This window comes from Streptopelia decaocto, assembly GCF_964273445.1.
Source record: "Streptopelia decaocto genome assembly, chromosome: 7".
Classification (NCBI taxonomy): Eukaryota; Metazoa; Chordata; class Aves; order Columbiformes; family Columbidae; genus Streptopelia; species Streptopelia decaocto.
Window position 1 is genome coordinate 54,450,243 of NC_138661.1, and position 23,205 is coordinate 54,473,447.

At 39.0% G+C, this 23,205-nt stretch overlaps 1 protein-coding gene across 4 annotated transcripts in view; it reads left to right on the forward strand.

Annotated features, from left to right (window-relative positions):
• Positions 1-23,205, forward strand: part of ABCC8 (ATP binding cassette subfamily C member 8) — an 80,505-nt gene that overhangs the window by 6,423 nt on the left and 50,877 nt on the right. For 3 of the 4 annotated variants that reach the window (XR_014184554.1, XM_082057771.1, XM_082057773.1), the window contains exons 4-10: positions 3,868-4,034; positions 6,307-6,549; positions 7,373-7,561; positions 12,497-12,661; positions 14,682-14,837; positions 20,902-21,036; positions 22,504-22,666. Coding sequence is in view for 3 of the 4 variants with exons in the window: in XM_082057771.1 (XP_081913897.1) it covers positions 3,868-4,034; positions 6,307-6,549; positions 7,373-7,561; positions 12,497-12,661; positions 14,682-14,837; positions 20,902-21,036; positions 22,504-22,666 (1,218 nt within the window). In the remaining variant the exon portion in view is untranslated. The remainder of the gene's footprint in view (positions 1-3,867; positions 4,035-6,306; positions 6,550-7,372; positions 7,562-12,496; positions 12,662-14,681; positions 14,838-20,901; positions 21,037-22,503; positions 22,667-23,205) is intronic. The other variant, XM_082057772.1, reaches the window with a different exon arrangement.

Genomic DNA, 23,205 nt, shown 5'->3' on the forward strand with positions numbered 1-23,205 from the left:
TCATTCTTGACTGCCCAAATTTATTGTTATCTAACTGTGAGGATTGTCATCTTTCAATATTAATTGCAACTACTCTGTATTGGCATCTGGGACTAGGCAATAATATCTTTATGCAAATTAGCCCAGTATGAGACAGTTAAATTACATCTATGCTCAGCTATCAACCACTTGAGCGCAGCGCGGCCATGAAGGAACTTTCTTTTAGAGCCTAATACAAAATGAGGTAAATGGGAACCATGAGGAAAAGCTTAAGTTGTGATGAACTTTTTGCTGAGTGTATGAGAAACAGGGGTTTTGTTAGGAGCTGAAAGAGGGCTCTTTGTTGGTAAAATGTTGTAGAGGAGATCTAATAGTATACACAGAGTAAAGTCAATGACCTTATGTGGCATCTGCTGCTTCTGAGCATCACTGAAGTTCCACCTACCTGCAGGGCATTATCTGCCTCAGCTGCAGGATCGATGCCTGGACTTGCAAAGAGTTGGTAGCCTCATGAAGTGAAGCCTAACACAGCCTTACCCAAAATTTGCCAAATCCAGTCAGGAAAATCTCATTGATGCAAGTGCGGAAGACCTTTAAAGGCCTATTCATTAATTCTGGACAGGATAAAACTTTCCAATCCTGTGAAACTTTGAGTTGTTTTCTTTTTTTAAGATCTTTTTCACTCAGTACCTTAAAGAAACCAAGTCCATTTGTAGCTCTTCATAAACAAGCAAGAGGCAGATACCGTAACAGACCTGGGGATTAGCACGTTCCCTTGGGGTATGCAAGACAAGGAAACAAAATTCCTGCACTAATCCTGCCACTCAGCTTTATGCCCAGGCTGTTGGCTATTTTGAAGTAGTCATATCTTATTTAACACACAAAAAAAAAGTTGATGAGGTTTGGAATATATATTCTTTGCAGCTAATGATTGTGTCCAGACTATTGGTACTTTTTGATCTTGACTGAATCTTTTTTTGTCTGTAAGGTTTTGAACTGTAATTTTATTTCAACAAACATAGCTTTTCCAGTGTAGGACTGTTCACAAGGGGACTTTTGTAATAATGCTGATTTTCATGCTCTTTGCACAATGGTGTGGAATGGATGCATAAGAGTTGTACAGTTTATCAGGACACATTTTACAATAGTTTTCATACTGAATTGGAAAATTTACTAGGTTTCTTGACGTTCAGAATTGAATGGTAGCATCTGATGGCACTATTTCTAAAGTTAGTTTGTTTTAGAGATAAATAAACCTTGGAAATTAAGCAGTAGGATAGAATTCTGAAATAACAATAGCACGTTGAGTTTTTAATCCAAAAGGGATAGTAGTATGGGATCACATATGAATTTTTTTATTTAAGAAAATTGTCTTTTTTTAAACAAGTTGTAATTAGTAGGACTGCATTACCATTCTTGAAAGTAATCTAGTTTTCTAATATAAATTTCTTGTACCTTGACATTGTCATTAATTGCCTTGGAATTAGTTTATTGTTTAAAATTGAACTGCCTGTTATCTTATAAATATAATGTTTATTGCTTAGTACACAAAATTTCTCTCCAAACAGACACAGATTAATTAATAAATCCTGTCCAGTTGAGTGCATGCTTTTTCAGATCTTGGGCTTAATCCAATAAAGGTGTAAACCAGTTTGAGTTCCACATTGCTCAATTTTCAGCAGTCTGGCCCCAGGTAAGAATCTATGCCGTGATGTTGTGTTGTGGGATGAGGCAGCATACATGGCCCAAGAAAAAAACGAGGTCCTTTAGGCTATAGATACCTAGAGTAGATCTGAAGTGAATGAGTAAATGAAAGCACGCCTCTGTGTCTGATCACCAGGCAATTCAGACCAGTGGAAGTTCTTGGTGATAATTTCTAGAAACTCTTGGTCAATATGCACTCGTCAGCCAGATAATAAAAACACAGTTTAAAAGAAAGAGCCATAACTATCTTTTCCAGGGAGCCTTGTTTTGAGGGACCTGTGAACATCTGCCAAGCTAGATTATGTACACTTGTATTCAAAAATGAAAAGCTAAATAAGTTCAAATGCTTCTAGGAGGTATGACAGTGAGAGGTCACTTCTCATCTGAGAATGTTGCATTTGGCACTTTCTAATACTTCTCAGATAAAATAGAAATGAAGGTTCTAGTAAAACACTACTGAAAACCAAAACAAAACAATCCCTTATAGACCCTTGTTTAAATCCTAAATGGGAGAGTGACTATGCTAGTTCTAATTTCTCATTCCAAGAACTCTACGTAGATACCAGTTGAGTTGGTTGGGTTTTTTAGGTGTCCTCTGCTGGCTGAGATTTTCAGTGTGTGATGTCTGTGTAAGTCTTCTTTGCTCTGAGAAGGATGCATTCTTAGCCTGTGGTAAGAAGAATGAGACAAAACACAAGGATAAAAGTGGTTAGGAGTAGAACAATGTAGAACGTGTTCGTGGATGAAGTGAGAGTTTAGTCAGACATATCACTAATAGGAAGGAGTAGTGCCTCAAAGGTCAGAAACAATCTGAAGCAGGATGAGGAGATTAGATTTGATGCAGTATAAATTGAGAAGATGGTAGGAAGCCTGACATAAGAAGGCTATAGTTTTGTAAGAGGGTTTCTCTAAGTCTCTCTCTCTCTTACATCCTCTGTGCAACTGCATCAACCACTAAAATACAGTGCTGAAATACCTGAGCTGTTAGTACTTTTTTTCTTACAAACCAGCCTATTAAAGATAGACTGTCTAGGCAAATGTCTGATGCCCAGTGCTCCTGTACTATCCTGTTTACTGTTCCCACTTAAATGAGAGTTTTGAAATGGATTTCCATAGAAGCAGGATTGGAGCCCCAAATCCCATATGGACTCTCTGTGCTGAATTTAGTTTTGCTTGAAATGGGTAGCCCCACAGAACCTCCTCACAGGGCTTACTGGGGTGCCTCAGGGTAGCTGGAACACCACAAATTCTTTGAAACTTGAGCAAGTTCCTGATGATTATGCATATTTGTGAGTTTGACTTACAGTTGCTAATGTCTTGGTTGAAGACTTTGCCTGGTATTGCAACAAGACCCTTGGAAAGCATATCCATGTTTTTATTGGCAGTTAGAGCACGTTCCAGCTGCTGCACCATGGCAGGCACAGCAGCAATGAAAGGTTTGCATAAAAGAACATAACCCTAGGAGGTATTTCCTTAAGAATGGGGAACAGGAGCTGGCTTATGGTGTGGTGAATGGCATGGAGTGTGTTTCCAAACTGCTAGAGCTTACTGCAGGGATTATTTATCTATAATCGATGGTAGCATGAGCACTTTCAGACAAGAAGTTCGGCAGAACTCTAAATTGAAGATGAATCCTACAAATGCCAGGACACCCTTCCTTGGTGTGCCTGTATATCTGCATTATAAACTACATATATGGAATTTGCATTGAACAATAGAGCAGAGCAGTTTGAATAAAATATTTTAATATTTGTTTCTGCATACATCCCAAAGATCTGCAGAGGGAATGAGATCTGTTTTCCTTCAAGCCAAATTCGTAGCAGTCTTGTAGAATTAACCAAATTTGAAGAGCATCTTTCAGAGCCCCCTTGACTTGTGGGGAAGCTCCCTCCCTCGAACTCATCATGTGGACATGTGTTTACAACCAATGGAGATTTCCTTCAGCAGATTTCACTTTGTGAAACTTTCCAAATATCGTTGAATCTAATAGGAAAGGAATTTGGAGCTAATGTTATTGTAATATTTTCATGTTTGTGGAATTGAATTAGGCTTCTGTTTTCATATGAGAAAAGCCACTCTCTGGTTTTATATATTCTTGTTGCACTCTTTGGAATGAATATTTAATACTGCTACTGTATTTTTTTGCTGTGTGGAGCTGATTAACTTTTTTTTTTCCCCCTACAGCATTGCTGTTCTACTGGACTTTAGCTTTCATAACTAAAACCATCAAATTTGTCAAGTTCTGTGATAATGGGGTTGGATTTTCTCAGCTTCGGTTTTGCCTCACAGGACTCCTGGTTGTTCTATATGGAATGCTACTAGCTGTAGAGATCAATGTCATCAGGGTGAGGGTAAGTTAGTATCATAGAAGTCTTCTCCTGTGGTGTGTGTGTTTGTTTGTTGTTTGGTTGGTTTGTGTTGTGTTTTTTGTCGTTGTTTTTATGTTATTTCTTTATTTTCTTTCATTACCGTGAAATGCAAAATGAGAAAAAGACACTTAGAAATATATTTTGAGAATCAAAGGTTAGGCCAGATGAATCCATAATTAAAAAAAAAATTGTATTCCATTGTAGTTAAAATAAGATTAATTTTATCTGTTCAAGTTTGGTTTAAAAATGTCTATTGAGATTCACAGTTTCAGTCATTAGAAACAAGTAATTCCGATAGAAGGAAAGACTTGGTGAAAGGAATTGTCTACTCTATCAGAGAATATAGTAGACACACAAATAGCATCTCTAATTTTCCAGGAGACAATCACAATAAGTGATTTACTGGGGCAGCTGAAGTTGCTATCGGGCCTCCTAGCTATACACACACACACACACACACACACACACACACACACACACACAGATGTGTTTTCCCTCTGTGGTGTCAGCAGTCATAATCCAAACTGGGAGTTGGCTTTGGAGACTGCTGGATAGATAAATGCTGAAGTTCTTCCCTTCACCTGTCCCTCACTTAACTGTGTACACAAATTAAACTTAGTCTCAGGAGGGAAAGAAATGTTTCCATGGAAATTTTCTCGCTTCTTCCCTCACATTAGTATATGAACTCTTTTCAGTAATGCATTCAGCAATGTGATTTGCATCTATTACATATTTGTTCTTTTGTGATTTTTCTTGGGGGATTTTTTGTGTCTATATGTTTATTTGGTAACTTAGGATATAAATATGTCTAAAAGCAGCCTTTTGAGTAAATTTTTTGAAAGAAAAAGTAATAAAAACCTCAGTGCTGGATGTTCATGATTTATCTCATAAATGAAAAACAGTGGATTGGTTTATGGGAAAAGTGATATCGGAGAGACATGCTCATAAACCTCCTCATAATGGAGCTGCATAATTAAATGAGACTTAATCACTGTGGAATTATAGGTCACAAGTAAAAATAAAAAATGGTCACTGCCTGTGTTCATCTTTCTCATGTTCTGTTTGTTTGGTTTTAATTATTAAAGGATGTCATTGATGCACAGAATGAATTAGCCTGCAGTATGGATTGTTTTTTACTGCCCATTGTGTCTGTGGCAGAGTTTGGAGAGCCAGGCTTGTTGCTGCAGCTGCTGAAAGGATTGGGCTGCATGGAGAGTTGGCCACTTCTGGGGGGAGCAAGAGGGGAAAAAAGTAAAAATAGGGCTGAGGCATCTGTGCCAGCAGAAACAGCAGACATTGGCCTCACCTTTTTTCTCTTGCCTTCCCCCATCTTCTTCCAGAGGACAGCAAATTGACTCGTTTGCCTTAAAATCCAAACTGTACCTTCTCCCTTCCTTCTGCTGTTCCTGTTGTTCATCTGGATGGCCTTTCCCAACCCCATTGTTATTTTTTCTAGGATCTGTGAATTATTTCTCCAGTTATGGTTGGAGCAAAGATAGCAGTGAAACAAATCCAGAAATCCTACTCAGATTAATATGATTTAGGTACAGTCATGAGTGTAGATTGAATTAAATGTGTGTTTGAGTACTTTTCAGAAAGGAAGGGTGTATTTTTTCAGAGGTTTGGCTTTTCATTCCCAAAAATGAGGAATGTCTGAAAAAATTTTATCTTGACAACAGGAAACCATCAGCAGTCTGCCCTCATTCTTTTAGCATGTAAGCCAAGGAAAACATTTGTTATTGCCATATGCACTGTCTGGTTCAGTGGCTTCCTAGACCCATTGAGGACAGCACAGGTAGCTCCATGTTCTGGGCTAACTAAACGTGAGGCAGGATGGTGTGGAAGATGAATCGCTGTGGCAGCCTCAGGGCTGTGCCCAAGCTCGTGTGTCCATGTTGCGCTGTTTGGAACTCAGAGTGAGAGGCTGAGGCTGTTCTATTTGACATGTAAAATGAGTATTTTTTTACCTACAAGTATGCAAATTTGTACCCCATAAACAAAGTAGTAGTGAATGTTTAGGATTATTATTGTTGTTATTATTATTAGACTGGATGCCACTGATTTTCCTCAGTACCTGAGGAAACTGGGTTGCTGAATTGGTTGAATTCGAATGCTTAAGTTCCTTGAGTATTCTTGAGAAACCAAGACTGATTCATTGATTATCTGTGATGTCCTCTATCTCTTATATATTCTGTATGGACTTTTATTTTTTGTGTGTTTAGTGTGATTCTTTTGGTATTTTTCCGAATTTCAGAGGTATGTTTTCTTCAAAACTCCTAAAGAAGTTAAACCTCCTGAGGATCTTCAGGACCTTGGTGTTCGATTCTTACAGCCATTTGTGAATCTGTTATCCAAAGGAACATACTGGTGGATGAATACATTCATCAAGACTGCCCATAAAAAACCTATAGACTTGAAAACCATCGGCAAGCTTCCCATTGCTATGAGAGCTCTGACCAATTACATTCGCCTTAATGAGGCCTTTGAAGCACAGAAGGTATGCAAATCATGGAATTATGTCCATCTGCTTACTCAGTGCTTGCATTTTTCATTACTTTTTATACTAATAACATGTTATAAAATTAGATAAACAGACATGATACAAATGAAGTATTCATTAGCATAGCTTTCCCTGTACTAAGAGATCACTTGCTCAGTTGTACCTTGTACAAGTAACCTAAACATGTATGTCAAACACATTACTCATTAAATGTGTGTAAAATCCATAGGGCCTCTATTTTGATGGGGAAAGTAATTATGGACTGTATTCACTGAACACCTCTATCGTTCTTCTGAATAAGACCCTGGAATCATTCATTTGCAGAGTCAATATCAATGAAGCGTCACAGGACTATTTTTTTCCATGTTATTTCAGTTACAGTTTGTCTGTAGGAGAATTCAGGTCTGAAACTACCTCAGCTCAAATTCTGTTTGAGCCCCTGGTGGGAGCTGAGTGTATTCAGGATTTTAAGAGAAGTCTTTTGCTTCCTGTCTAAAAAGAAAAACAAAAAAACAAAACCTGTCAGTTCCCTCCCTCTTTCTTTCTCCCACAGCAAGCCACAAACAACACACTTATTTGATCCCTGTTAAGAGCAGGAAAGAAATTATGGTTCTTTTTGTGGAGGAGAGTACAAATTAATGCTTTGTTTCGACTCTACAAAAACAAATGAAACCATCATTGTAGTTCCTGTACTTTTCTAGCTCAAAGATTGAAACTGGTTGTCAATGAGCTAAAGCAGGGCTGAAAGTACCAATAAGTTATCAGACCTGAGGTTAATGTATAACATAATCCTTATTTATTTATTTTTTATTCTGAACAGAACAGAAGGCCATCATCTCCACAAGGTTCCAGATCAATTTGGCGTGCTCTCTGCTGTGCTTTTGGGAGACCCTTACTTCTCAGTAGCACGTTCCGTATTCTGGCTGACTTGCTTGGATTTGCTGGTCCGCTCTGCATCTCTGGCATTGTTCACAATGTTGGAAAAGGAAATAACACCATCCGCCCACAGGTACTCTCAAAATGTTGTAAAAATAGAGGAGTCAAAAAAGTGATGCTGTGACTATGTATTATGTGACCTCAGTAAAGAAAATGACTTTGCAATGTATTTGTGAATTCTAGAAATGACAGTATGCATGTGCTACCTATTATCCAATTCTGTGCCCTGATGGGGAACAAAATAGGTTACCCACGCATCTAATCAGGCTTGCATTTTGGAAAATAACCTCATTCAAGGTAATGGTGAAACATATGCAGAACCCCGCTAGTATCATAAGGATTTTAGGTATAGCCTTGAGTAGAGATTGAATCAAGTATGTGACAGAGTGCTTTTCAGAAAGGAAAAAGTGTGTTCTTAATAGGCTTTGCTTTTCATATCTAAAAATGAGTGGTGTCTAAGAGGACCGAAGCAGGCTTTTGTCATCACAATGAAATGCCAATTAATTTAACTGTGACGAATTTCCACTAGTTCCTTTGGGGATGTTGGTTTTGAAAGATCAACTGAAAAAATATTTTTAAAGGATTCTATTAAATGAATGTTCCCCAAGAAGAAGCAGGCATACTTCTTGATTAACTATTAATTAAAAAACATCATCAACAACAACAAAAAACAAACAAACCCCAAACAAACAGCAACAGAAAACAAACCAACCTCAAGTAGCATCTTCTCATTATAAGGTGAGGTCAGTAAGGCTGGATTTCTGTGAGAAAGATTCGTTTATTTCTGCAGTTTACTGATTGTTTGATATAAGTCCATTTCCAAAGTTTGTTGACACTAATGGAAATATACCCATTCACTCAAGTACACTTTGGATTAGGTCCACTGTAAATATTGAAATACATCAGATGCATTTCAGAAAATTTAACAAAGGCTTCAGGCTAAAATTAATTGTTTATCCATTTTGCAATCCTTATCCTAATATTTGGAAACTTTAATATAGCATGTACATTCAATGGAAACCAGTTAAAGCAGGAAATGAGAAAGACTATAGGTCTACGTTGCAGCAAAGTACTGTGGAAGCTTTTGAGCTCTGCTTCTTGGTAATTTGTTTGGAACACTTTTTCAGCTGAAATTATACTGGATCACAATGTATGGATTATCCTATTTAATTTTTCTGGTTAAAGTGTCAGCTAATGCTATTGCAAATAAAGCTCAGGTCTGGTCCAGATAGGCCTTAAACAGAGCTTCATCCAACATCTTCGCTGTATCTGGTTAAGTGGCAGCCTCATCGTTATCGTTGTTTACACCATTTGGGGATCACCTAACACCAATATTCACTGTTGGTGATAGTCCATGAGTGACTCTTAAGGGCCTATTTTACCTTCGCTAAAAGGTGTCAAAGTGGCTTTTCCTTCTGTTTTGACCTGGTTTATATCCCTTTTTTTTCTGTTAAGAGGATAATTACCTTTACATTTGAAAATTGCTTTTACTGGATTAAATCAAATATCTTTCTGAAAAGGTATGAACACTTTTTATTCAAACCATCTGTAAACAGACTAGCTAGTTCAGGAGAATCCACACATAGAATCAGAGTGGCTTGGGTTGGAAGGGACCTTAAAGATCATCTAGTTCCAACCCCTGCCATCGGCAGGGACACCTTCCACTAGACCGGGTTGCTCAAAGCCCCATTCACCCTGGCCCTGAACACTTCCAGGGATGGGGCATCCACAGCTTCTCTGGGAGGCCTGTTCCAGTGTCTCATCACCTTCATAACGAAGAGTTTCTTCCTAATATCTAATCTAAATCTACCCTCTTTCAATTTAAATCCATTAGCCATTGTCCTATCACTACATGCCCTTGTAAAAAGTCCCTCTCCAGCTTTCTTGCAGGCCCCCTTTTTATACTGGAAGGCTGCTATAAGGTCTTCCTAGAGATTTCTCTTCTCCTGACAACAACCCCATCTCTCTCAGCCTTTCTTCATAGAGGTGCTCCAGCCTTCTGATCATCTTAATGGCTTTCCTCCAGCAGGTCCTTCTTATGTTGGGGGCCCCAGAGCTGGAAGCAGCACTCCAGGTGCAGTCTCACCAGAGTGGAGTAAAGAGGGAGAATCACCTCCTTTGACCCACTGGTCACGCTTCTTTTCATGCAGCCCAGGACACAATAGGCCTTCTGGGCTGTAAGTGCACATTGCTGGGTCATGTTGAGCCAACAGTCCCAAGTCCTTCTCCTCAGGGCTGCTCTTAATCCATTCTCTGTCCAGCCTGTATTTGCACTTGGGATTGCCCTGACCCATGTGCAGGACCTTGCACTTGGCCTTGTTGAAATTCATGAGGTTGCATGGGCCCACCTCCCGAGCCTGTCGAGGTCCATCTGGATGGCATCCCATCCCTCCATTGTGTCAACCACACCACACAGCTTGGTGTTGTTGGCAAACTTGCTGAGGGTGCGCTCAGTCTCACTGTCCATGTCACCAACAAAGGTGTCAAACAGGACCGGTCCCAGTACCAAGCCCTGAGCAACGCCACTTGTCACTGATCTTCACTTGGACATCAAGCCATTGACTGAACTCTTGGAGTGTAAATATCCAGCCAATTCCCTATCCACTGACTGGTCCTTCCATCAAATCCACGTCTCTCCAATTTGGAGGCAAAGATGTTGTGCAGAACAGTGTCAAGTGCTTTGTACAAGTCCAGGTAGATGACATCAGTTGCTCTTTCCTTGTCTACCAATGCTGTAACTCTGTCACAGAAGGCCACCATGTTTGTCAGGATCTTGTACTTCACTGTTTCATGGTCACTGTCACCAAGGCTGCCCTTGAACTTCACATTCCCTACCAGCCCCTCCTTGTTGGTGAGAACAAGGTCCAGCACAGCACCTCTCCTTACTGGCTCCTCTGCCATTTGGAGAAGGAAGGTATCATCAGTGAGTTCCAGGAATCTCCTGGATTCCTTCTGGCCTGTTGTGTTGTCCCTCCAACAGATATCAGGGCAGTTGAAGTCCCCCGTGAGGACAAGGGCTTGTGAACATGAGGCTGCTCCTATCTGTTAATGGAGGGCCTCATCCACTTGGTCTTCCTGGTCAGGTGGCCTGTAGCAGACCCCGACTATAATGTCACTTGTCCCTGTCCTTCCCTTTAATCTTGACCCATAAGCTTCTGGTTGGCACCTCATCTATCCCCAGGCAGACCTCCATGCATTCTAGCCAGTCACTGACATAGGTGGTGACGCCCTCTTCTCTTGTCCCCTGCCTGTCCTTCCTAAAGAGCCTGGATCCTTCCATTCCCACACTCCACTCGTAGGAGCCATCCCACCATGTCTCCTGCACATACCTAGCCAACTGGGTCTACTTTGGAAGAAACTATACCAGTCCTACTCCTGTCAGTGTTATAGCCTTACTTGTAATGAGTCAAAAAAGGAGAACTTTGCCTTATTAATTGTTTTCTCCTGAGAGCTTCCTAGGTATTAGAAATAAGCCTTCTAGAACACTGTCTCATGAAGGCAAAGATAAGTTGGAGAGAAACGTTGTTTGTGTCTGATGTGCCACTGAGTTTGAGAGCATTGGAAAGAGTTGCCACACAGTGGGACAGAATCAGACAAAGAAAGAAGCTTCAAGTACAGCAGAGACCATCTTTTACCTGTTCCCTTAAAGGGACATTTCTTCATTTTAGATAGTTTAGATTGAGGACATGTTGTAATGAGTCAACTGTATCTTTCAAACAGGAATTCTGTTTGTGAAACTGAAAGCAAAGAGATGATAAATCCTAAGATACAATATTTGCTCTGTTCTTCAGGTTCTTTGTGACAGATATAAACTACCATGGAGCTGAGATCACATGGGTGTTGCGGACAGTATTAGCTGCTTTAGTCAGTGCCACAGTTAGTCAGGGCACGACAGCATCTTAAATTCTGTCACTCTCTTCATGCTTATTTATAACACCAGTATCAATATTTATGGCCATCCCAGAACATTCTTATGACATGAATTTCGCTGAGTGTTAATCATTTCACACCAAAGAAGAGACTGACAGAATGATGACCTTTATATTTTGCTGGTAGCATCTTCCACATTGCAATGCTAGGATTAGCATTTCCAGTATTAGGAATATCTGCTGACACAACACATTCCAATGGTACACCAAACCTACAGACTTATTATTTAAAAATCTCTAGAAGTCTTAAGTCCCAGGGTAGCAAGAGACATTTGAGACTCTGTGAGTCTAGGGTCTTTTAAGTATTTAAGTAGTGGCTTTTTGCTCAGCCTTTTACTGGTTAGAGCCTACTGGCACTTTTAAAAAGTGATATTATTCTGAAGTCGTCATGAAGGTGGAACACTGAATGTCCCCAAAGCCATTTCTGAAAAAAAAACCCATCTAATCAGTTCCATCAGCTTCTCAAAAAAACTTTATTTGCCTTATATGCAAAAGGTTCAGTAGATGTTCAGTTATTTCCTTGTGTTTCCTGCAGGCTGACTAGTGTGCTTGGACAGCTGTTGGAGTTTAAACATGTAGATGCTTGGTGACTTTGTAAACCATAATGGGCTGATAATGCATTTGAGACTTGGCAGATATCTTGGTGCTTTCACCAAGTATGTGTGTCTGATGTTCCAGGAATTGGAATGATGTGTTTATGGCAAGTCGTGAGGGGCATTTTAGTGTTTGGTAACCAGAGGTGCTAAAATAAGGAGACTAATTTTTCTGAAAGGATGTTAGCTGGACCTTTCTGACAATGGGCCGTGCACATCTTTTAGCAAATGATCACATGGAGTTATTCAAAGTGTCCTGAAGTTTGGGAAGGATATCAGAAATCCTGTAAGTGTCATTCTGCATTTAAATAAACCTTACCAAGCTGGCACATTAAATGACTGTTTCCTTGAATTGATAAACTGTGAGGTTTCAGGGAAGGTTGAGAGCACTTTTGAAGTAATACACTGTAGTTATCTCTGCTTATTGATTATACAAATCTGGTATTTAAATTACCATTGCACCTGATTTCTAACTTTCTTTTATAGACTAAAATTCTTGGCGTTTTCTTTATTTCGTCTCAAGAGTTCCTGTCCAATGCTTATGTTTTGGCTGTACTCTTATTTTTTGCCCTTCTGTTGCAAAGGACGTTTCTCCAAGCATCATATTATGTTGCTATTGAAACAGGAATCAACTTGAGAGGCGCAATACAGGTAGTCAATGTATTATTAATTAACCTATTTTCATACAATCGTGTGTGTATTTGTAAATACCAATTATAATTATAGTCAGTAAATTCTGAAATGCTTCTCTCCTGAAATGTATTGAATGTAAATGTTGACATTAAAGATTGTGTTAACTTAGACCTGTATTCTCTTTATTCTGCATCTTATGTGATATTTTTATATAAATATTTATTTCTAATATCTTATGCTGTATTTCTTCTTACCTTTGAGCACACATTTGCTGACAGTAAAACTGAATGTACCTTTTGAAAAGAATTTAGGTTGTGAACTATACCTTTCCCATCTCAAAGGCACGTTTTTGTAACATTTCAAGTAAATAATATAGCTTTAAAATGTCTTGTAAATATACTTTGGAGGAAAGGATAGGTTGTATTCACAATGCATGGAGTAGTGTTTTATTCCGTGGGTCACGCCACAAAATCTACCAGGCATTGTGGAGTCTGTAATCACTGAACATAAGTAAGTTCGGCAAAATGGAGTCCATAATCATTGTATAACTGTTAACAGCAGATCAAAGTTCTGTGTCGTATACAAAGATCTGTGCCTGGAAATGAGAGAATTAGGTGTAAGATTACAGTGTGATATTGGCAGGTGCCCTGGCTGAAACCTGCCCTCTGACAGCTTGAAAGCCAGCCTTGTAAGTTACACTATTTATCCTCTGAACTGCCCAGATCCTGTGGGAGCCTGTCAGATAGATGGATGCTTTCAATAGCAGTGTAATTGTTTAATCCTCTTTTGATCTTACACTTGGAAGCGCTTGTCAGCTGCCAGCCAGACTTCTGGATTTGATCCATTTGTTTTCCCTTGTTAGATTGAAGTAGAAAATTCCTAAAGAAGTAAAAATTTGACCAAGAATATATATAAAAAATCACATCTTGTATCAAGCGGAAGATATGCGACTAACTAAAAAATACATGGACCACAGCAAATGTAAAAGGAGAACTGATGGAAAAATAGTGCTACATTAATTTTGTGGAAGAAGAGCTTTGTGTTCTCTGTGCTGGATATTACACAGAGGTGCAGACAACACCAGCAGTTGGACCATTCAAATTGGAAAATTTCTAGCCGTCACTCTAAGCAACAGGATTAGCGTTAATGGCAGTCTCTGGACCAGTATTTTTATACACTTTTTTCCCTATAATTTTTCAATTTTCTTTAAACCTTTTATCTCTTTTCCTCCCCTGTGCGAACCTGCACCTGTTCAACGTGACCTATATGACTTTATGTTTAATGATGGACAGTTGGCACTTGATCCAAAGGCACGTATTGCATCAGGGTGCCTCCTGTCAGTTGCCTCATGACTGCAAAGCATCACTGTGTAGCCTTGTACCAAACCAGCTGGTAAAATTACACTTTCATTATTCTGTAAGAAGTTATTTTTATACATGGTGCCTGATTCTGCACTGAGGTGGCTACTTAATTTAGTACAGAATTGGACCTGTTACATTACTTGTCTGTGAATTAAACTTTGTAATGGGGCTGAGCTCTCTACCCAAAATGTAGCAACATTTTCAGCCAGGAATATGGTCCTGAGGTTGGATGGGACCTGAATCAATTGTCAGAGAAAAATAACAATGATCATAACATATTGACTGTTGTATATTGAATATACTAATAAAGTATTTTATCAGCACTAGTTAAAGCAAAGACACTCCATGGAGAAGCTGGAGGTATAAATCATAGTTGTTAATGTGGGTTCTTGGGCCTGTTGGGCAGTAAAGGTTTCATTCTCTTGCTGATCCACAGTGATGCAAAAAGGGAGTACTTAGACAACTATTATGTACCCAATTGCACTGTGCTTTTTGTTGGTGAATAATAAGGCAGCAGCTTAGAAATTTTCATCATAACGCAAAAGGCCAAACTTGAAGCTCTTCATTCAAGTTACTGCAAACGTTGTTTTCTCTCAGCATGCTAGATTATGCCTGTGTTTTACATAGAACTAGAACTCTTGTTTCTCTGTGCTAACACCTTTTGGTCTTTCTTTCAGACAAAAATATACAATAAAATTATGCAGCTTTCAACCTCTAACATGTCCATGGGGGAGATGACTGCAGGCCAGATCTGTAACCTGGTTGCCATAGACACAAATCAGCTGATGTGGTTCTTTTTTCTCTGCCCTAACCTTTGGGCCATGCCAGTACAGGTAAGGAGATGAATGTGCTTTTGTTATTAATGTGCATCAGTCTGTAGTGATTGGTTGCTTATGTGTTTAATGAAAGCAGAGATATTAAAGAAGTTGATATTGGAATAAGATTCAAGCTGTTAATATATGTAAACATGGTGTGTAATGTATTTCACATCTGTGAAAGGAGTCCAGATATTTAGAATTATGTTAGGGTCTTGACTACTGCCAAACAGGCTTTGTATTTGTAACAAGAATTTATAGGGTGCAGCAGGTTGTGTTCTTCCAGTGCATTCATTAACTGGAATTGTACTGCAATAATTTGTCTTCTGAATCCCAGCAGAAGCAAGAGAATTGACAGTTTATTAAAAAATACGATTGCTTTAGAGATAATCCTTTGGACATGTGGGCTACTGCTGCCTCATGGATGACAAATTCCAGCATACAAAATTCCACGGATTCATTTGTAATATGAAATTATTTTGCTACTCTACTCTCTTTGTTGTCTTTGGTCTTCTGTCTCTAAATACCATTGTCATCCATTCAATCTCCTTTCCAACAGCATGACATGGAACAGATCACTGTTCTGAGCCATGCTCAACTGCCTGGTGACTCTTGTTTCAATGTCCTGAAGCCTCATAGCATGTGTAATGCCCAAACAAATACAACTGTGTCGTATCAGGTCTTTAAGACGAAGAAAGCAGGGTCCCGTCTCAGAGGGTATTTTTACCATTGGTGTGAATTACTGTAAGCCTGTTCCCTTACTGAAACAGGAGTTTGTACGCTATGTCCAACATTTAAAACATGGTATTTTTACCCCTTTTCTATAGATTGTGCATTGTGTCACGTGAGCTTGCAGAGCTATTGAAAACTAATCTGATCAAAACTAATCTTTTTTTCCAGTGAGGTAGCACTTCTCTGAGTCTGTGCAGTGGTCAGTCTCACTAGATGGCCATGTGAATTATTTAAGTTTATGCCAGTAAAAGGGAGACACAGAGTAGTGGGAGGTCGGAGGCTAGATCATTTTTCGAAGTTCATGCTTACGGAAACAGTGGGAAAAAATGCCAGTTAGTTTGGAAGAGCCAGTACTTAAACAAAACCATAGAAACTTTCTGTACTTCCATTTAGGAATTTCCTGAGAAAACTGTAAAGCACATAGTTTCATACCATATTAATACATTACCCTGCAAATCTTCCTGCGTTCTTCCAGTTACGTGGTGTATTTTTGTTAAGAGTGCTTCAGTGCAATTCTTCCTGTTTTCTTCCAACTATGCAGTGTATTTTTGTTAAGAGTGCTTCAGTGCTAAAAGTAAATACAAACAAAAGAGGTAGTAGAGTTTAAATTCACTCAGTGTTTCCTAAAATTGTCATTTAGTTCATGTCACAAGGTGGTCTGGTTCCAGCACTGCACGGAGGCTGATTTGGCTGGTGTGGAAGTCAGAAAGCTGCAAGTAATTTACTCAGCAGCTTTGCATTTTGCATTTCCTGCTCTTGCCCCAAAATGAAATAATTTTCCTGAGACTGTATATGGACTACAACTGGCAGGTGGTATTTCCAGTCAGTTCCTAACAGGGCTTTAGGACTGTTGCTTTCCTGTTTCTGTGTCCATCAACACCTGATACAAGTGATTTTCTTCTGTGAGATGTTGAGCAGATAAGAATACTACATTGAAAAGTTGGGGATGGGGAAGAAAGCCAGACATTCAGGTGATTATATAAATTATATTAATGCCTCTCAAAGAGTAAAGCACTAGATTGCTGGCCATCAGGAGATCTGGATTATTTTCTGACAGTGAAGATACATATTAAAATTGAGTGGGTTTTATTGTTGTTCCTGTGGAAAAACAAGAGGTTTTCGTCAAGCTGCTACAGATCAAATGAGCAAGTCCTTCTTTGTGATGGTCTTAAAGTCATCTAATTGTATGGTAAGCTATATGAACTTCCTAACCTGGGGAAAAAAACCCTGGTTTAACTGTTTTTCCTGGATTCGTTTCCTTCCTTACTGAGGAAAATACTGGGAAGGGGCAATGCAGATCCTTCTGCATTATCAATGATAGTGAGTTATTGAATGCATCTTGTGTCCTCTTGTGTAGTCTCAGTCTTTGGGGACTGTTTGTTCCCTGAAAAACCAATTAGTGTCCTCTTGAAATACTCTGGGAGTCTTCACACTTTTGCTATTAATATGTGTTTGAAACCTAATGCTACCATATGTCTTCTGCTATCTCTGTGGGACTGAGGAGTAGATTGCTTCTGAGACTGCAGCAGGACCTGGAGGAAGAAGCAATCTGTCTGAATCTCTGCTAAAACTCTCACCAACTCCAATGAGAGTTAGGTAAAGCCTCAAATCAGGATAGTGAGCACATTAGGGTGTAAACTGTCAGCAGTTTACTGACTGATGACTTCTTTTGACTGAGTATTTAGGCCTAGGGTTTGCATTTATTCTACATGTGTTGGTGGTATATAACTATACCTGTTAAAATATTAAGCTTTAAAGTGCTTGTAGTCATATTTATACAGGTCATAGTGTGGCTGCATTCACAGAGTATAAATGCATTTGTCTCTTTCTTGTGCAGGAGCATTGGGGTATAGACAAGTTTTCCTGATCTACTCTGGAGAGGATTATATGTCAGTTAAAATCAGTGATTGTATACTGATAAAATGGTATTGCTGCAAGAGCTATGAGGCAGTAAGAAGAGTCCACCTGTTTAATGATAACATTTAGGGTCCAATTATCCCCTACGCTTAGTCTCCATTGTAAGTCTGTTAGTAAAACAGGCTATGTGAGAGGTACTAATTTCAGGCATGCTTTTCATAAGACCACTCTGGCAGCTCAAGGCAGAGCTTTAGCGCAACTGAGAGTTAAGCCAATTTAATTGCCTGTTCTGTAACAACATTTTGCTCTAGTAAGTCGTGAACTCATAAAGATTTCCTGACAGTCTTCTGAAAATAAGATTATATTTGCATTAAAACTCACCCTGTGATGCTCCTTAGCAGATCAGGACAGTCAGTCCAAAGCATGCTCCTTTTTTATGGATCGTGCATGTGTTGCAAGGCTCAAATCAGTGAGTCCCAGTGCTCATAAAGGTTTATCCAAAACAAGTTTCCACAGCATTCATTCAATACCTTGTTTATGAGGCAGTGAAAACAATTAGTGGATGCTTGAGAGATAGCTAATAAAAAGTTGAACAAGCTTCATTATTATTTAAAACAGATTTTTAATTGCTTTGTAGCTCGTAACCTAACAATCATCATTTCAGTATCTGCAGTGGATTTTGTAATTATCCTCAACTTAGAAGATGTGGCCATTCATAACGTTAGGTATTCTATACAGTCCACGCAATTTAAGCCCCATCTTTGCTCTGACTGGAATCAATAGGAGCTTTATCATTGCCTTAAATTACTGTTTGAAGGCCATGGAAACCCATGAAGAGAGGCCTGGGGATGTCTGTCAACTTGAAAGATGCCCTCAGTAGGCTTGGCTCAAAACCTGGGAGCCAAATGAGGCGCTAGAAAGGCTTTATCCCCACCCCCCTTGTTTGATATTGTGATTATTAAAAAATCCTGTATTCTCGTATCTATGGTTCATTGGCAGCGGTAGCTTACAGTTTTGATGAAAGGACATTTGTCTCTTTCAAAACTTGCCACAAAGCATTTTTTGGCAGAAAGTATTTGCTGTTTTCAGTAAATGATCAAGATAAAATGACCAGAGCTATTGGTGAATTTTGTGCTCATGATATATTTATCTGGCAGGTAAGACCTTTGGGATTTTGGTGAAAGGAAAGCAAACTGTGTCATTACATAGGTTTTTAAAATATTATCGTTACCTTCTCAGAGATTTTAATGAGAGCCTTCCCATCTGCCAGATACTGTCCTCCGGCAGTTCAGATATTATGTACGTACTGTTTATTTTTGACTGTGTAGTGTGCAGTATGATAAATATAGAATTACTTGCAATAATTTGTACAGATTTCAGCACTTTTCAGATACAAGTATTCACATACTTAAATTGAGAATATATTATTTTATCCCATATACGATAAATATATTTTAAAAGTTTGCCCTTATTATCACAATATACAAAATATGAAAATAGTATCATTTTTAATCTATTGAAAACACAGAATTTTTATTGCAAAGACTGACCCTTTCAATAGGAGGGAGAGGGGGGCAGGGAAAAAAGCAGCTGTGAGCTGGGAACTCCCTCAGAATGCAATAGCTAGAATAGCTTTCTCCTCTTCTATGTGGGAATCTGAGGCCCTTTCTAGAACCAGCTGGTCTGATAGTGTCCTTGACGATCAACCAGTAGTAAGGGGTCAGTGTTCCACATGGACTTTGTAGTTTTGAACATCTCTTAACTGTGCACTGTACAATGCTTTCCTGTATTTTGTTGCCCAGTTTGTCTGCCCATGGAGAAGCAGTTAGGAATTAGTATCTTGATCTGTAAAGACCAAGACCATTTCATGTTTTGGAGGAGAGCTCTGCCGGGTGATCTGATTGAGGATTTCATATTTTCCTTGGCTTCATACAGTCATGGATTTCCTGACTTCAGATGGACGCAGATTGCCCACTTACTCGTCATGAAAAGATTTTTAATTTACAGTTTAACCTTTGCTTTTTCAGATTTCTGTTGTATATACAATAGGACTTGACGTTACCACGTTTCGAGAGTAAATACTGTGACTCATTTTAAGAGTCACATTTTAGTTCAGTTCATCTGCAGAGAGTCATCAAAGGATTGTTAAGAAAAAAGAAATCTATATTTTCTCTCTGTGTGCCTTAAATATGTGAAAATGTCAAGATGGTAATGTGGAAACTAGGGACTCAATTTCTCTTTGTGGAAACACGCAATTCCCATAAACGTGTGTGGGAATGGATGGGTTTATGACTGAGCTTCAAAGTGATGGAAGATTATGATTCTGTGAGAGTTATGAGAGTGTGCAAATATAGCAAGAGTGGTAGATAATGCTTTAAAGAAATTTCTTTTTTTTTTTAATTAAGGGAAATGATGTAGGAAATTAACTTTCTATCACTATGTCTTCTGATTAATCTATCAGCTTATACTGCTAAATATATTTGAGTGTCAGTGCTCCAGATTGTTCAGGAGTGAGTCATTAGAAAAGTGGTAATTACCATTGGTAGCTTGTATATCTTGTTTGCATTTATTGAGCTGCTTACAGTATCCCTTTCCACCCAGACTATGGCTCTGTAGATTCTTATTTATCCAAGGACAAATCTTTTTTCTTAAGCTGTTTCTCTAATCTTTTTAAAAGTCATCGCCAGGCTCATACTGTGCATCCTTAAAACAATGCTTTGCAAGTTTATGGTGGAGTTTATTTGAAGTGGATGTCCTTAGTGATATGATTTATAGCATTTATTTTTTATGGACTGGTCAGCAACAATGTCATGTTAAAAAGATCGGTTGTATTTTTAATAATATTTCATATTAGCTTCTATAGTAAGCAAAGCAGCATTCCTTCTTTGTGGAAGTCTCATGTGTTGCAGACTAGTGAGCTATGATCAAACTGGGAGATATAATTTCTTCCCTGGCGTGAAAATGCTTAAATGTCAAAGAAGAAAATAAAAATCCTAAGTCAAAGAAAATGCATGCTGTGTCATCTGGGTAGTAGGGAAAAATATTTAATAGTGACTGTAAAGGGAATATCTCAAGTTGTTACTTGGAAGTATTTTAAAATAACTATAAAATTCTATTTAAAGTTTTTTGATTAAGTGTATTTGTTTTTAATTAAAGTTATTTTAAATAGCCATGAGAGTAACATTATGGAAGATACGCATATCTGTACAGCCTTCTACTTTTCATAATGGGGAGTCCATGAAATGGAAATATGCAGAATGGACAAGTTGGGAGGAACACTAGGTGGATTTATTTGGTCTTCTGACAGAATGTCCTGACTGATCAAACCCCACTGTGCAAGCGATGCAGTACATACGACGTTTGGGGGTTGGGTTTGCTGCGGTGGCTGTTGGTTTTGAACATGCTGTCCAGTTATGCTGTGATGGGTCTTCGTGGTGCACACACAAAGTGAAGCCATTCCAAACCTTTCTCTCACTTTATTTTCTCCCAACAGATAATTGTAGGAGTTCTTCTGCTCTACTACCTTCTTGGAATCAGTGCCTTAATTGGAGCAGCAGTAATCATAGTCCTTGCACCTGTTCAGTACTTTGTAGCAACAAAACTCTCACAGGCCCAGAGAAGCACATTGGTAAGTGTCTTCAAACTTGTACATGGTATAAATATCACCTCTGGTAATTATGCATTGGTCTATGTTTGGAACTACAAAGCTAACAATAGACATTGACCAGGAACTGATTCTCTTTTTTTTTAATGTTCAAAAATGTCAAGTTCAACAATTTGAAAGCATGATAAGCATAAGCAGCGAAGATGCAGATTTTGGGGTTTACGTTCTTCCAACAAGTATGTGTTTCCCTAAGGAAGAAAAAAGCTTAAGTTCTTTCTAACTTGCAAATGTAAATGGTCATTAATCATAGATTGAAATGGCTTTATGCAGTCAGATATTGCACAAATAAATGAATCATGCAGGGCAAGCTGTCCAAGGGGAAAGGAAGTAGGAGTACTGCATCCAAACTCAGACCCCAAATACATCATAGATGTGGAAGTCCATCAGACTGGTTTATTTAAATAAACTCCAGGCAGTCCTGCAGCATGCTCCTTAGCCAGGGAGCTTGGAGGTCTGCTAAGTCATGAGCTGTTCCTTGATCCCTCACCTGGCTTGCCTATAATTTGAATCACCTGCACCACTGCTGAGACAGTTACCCTGGTTCATAGGAATTACCATGCCAGCTGCTCTGAACCTCATCCCCATGTTCAGTGATTGTTGCATTGCCAAGGGAGCCATACAAACCTGTAAAGGACACAGACAGCTTGCTGAAATCTCTTCCATGACAAATCACACATGGTAATGGGAGTTATTTGCGCACCCTCCTGTGTGAAAAGCAATGCTTTCACATCAACAGCATTCACTCTTCTAGGAACGTAGACAGCGTTCCTCCTCATACCATCCAAGCAGACAGTCAGTGTCACATAGATACTCCTGTAGATGGGACCAGCGTGTTTTGTGCTAGAAATGTCGCCACTGTGCAGCATAACACAGTACAAAGATCATTGAGCTAGCCTGAAAGCTGGAAGCAGCACAACTTCCACTTGTGCTTTACTGGGAATATAATATTACCAGTGTAATTCTGTGCCTGAGCCAGCTGGCTCTGCTCAGAGTCAAGGTTTCCTACAGGAGCACAGCTTCTTGCTCATGTGGCCTCGCTGCTTTGAAGCCTGGCATCGATGTTCTACATCACATTGGCTGGGCAGAGCGATGTGCCAAGTGGTAGCTTGTTGCTGTGTTCTGGTCTCCTCTGTACATCAACGTGCTGGGCAGCAGAAGTCATGAGAGTCTGCCTTGCAAGTGATCAGAAAGCTGACAGAGGAGTAATATTTTCAGTACAAGCTATATGATTTAGGAGTGCAAACCAACTGCCTCCTCCCTTGAGCTCTAGGGAAGCTCATATTTGTGAAAAACAGTAACAGCTGAATGGACAGAACTAGTAAAGTATACCTGGCTGATTACAAGGGGCTGCATAAAGTTTTTGCATGATCCTTATGTTTAAGGGAGAAGTACCTTAATTATACTAAGTAAATATGTATGTAAATGTTTCAGGAGTACTCCAATGAGAGGCTGAAGAAGACGAATGAGATGCTTCGAGGCATTAAGCTCCTTAAACTCTATGCTTGGGAACACATCTTTCATAGCAGTGTAGAGGAAACCAGACAAAAAGAAATGACTAGCCTCAAGTCTTTTGCCCTTTATACCTCCATATCCAGTAAGTCTTTTCTTTCATTCTGATCCATTGTTCAGCTGAAGTACTACTGCATTATTAGCTACTAATGAGCTTACCATTTCTCTGTTGAGATTGTTTCAGTTGCTTTAGGCTCTTATCCATTCTCCTCACTTTCCATTTAGTCAGACTTTCCATTTAATTCAGTAGAATTTTGCCTGTATGGGAAATATGCCTAAAAGAGAAAGTCAAGATTAATGCTTCATAACATTAGCTTTCCTGGAGAAAAGCTTTTAGGGACAAGTGTTTCACAGGCTACCTTCAGCCAGCAGTATTGCCCTATATAGCCTAATATTGAGGATGAAGCCTTTGTCGATGTTTCTTTTTCTTCTCCTCCTGCATTTTGCACAATATAATGTATCATAATATCTGACAGGAATTGTCTTTTAATTGAAGCTTCAACAGATGGTACTTAGACTTCCTTACTCGATTTGGATTTCTTATAAAAGCAAATGATTCTTAAAAGCATTTCTGTATCCTAAAAAGGTAAAATATGAGAATCCTGGCAATTTCATCATTCCATA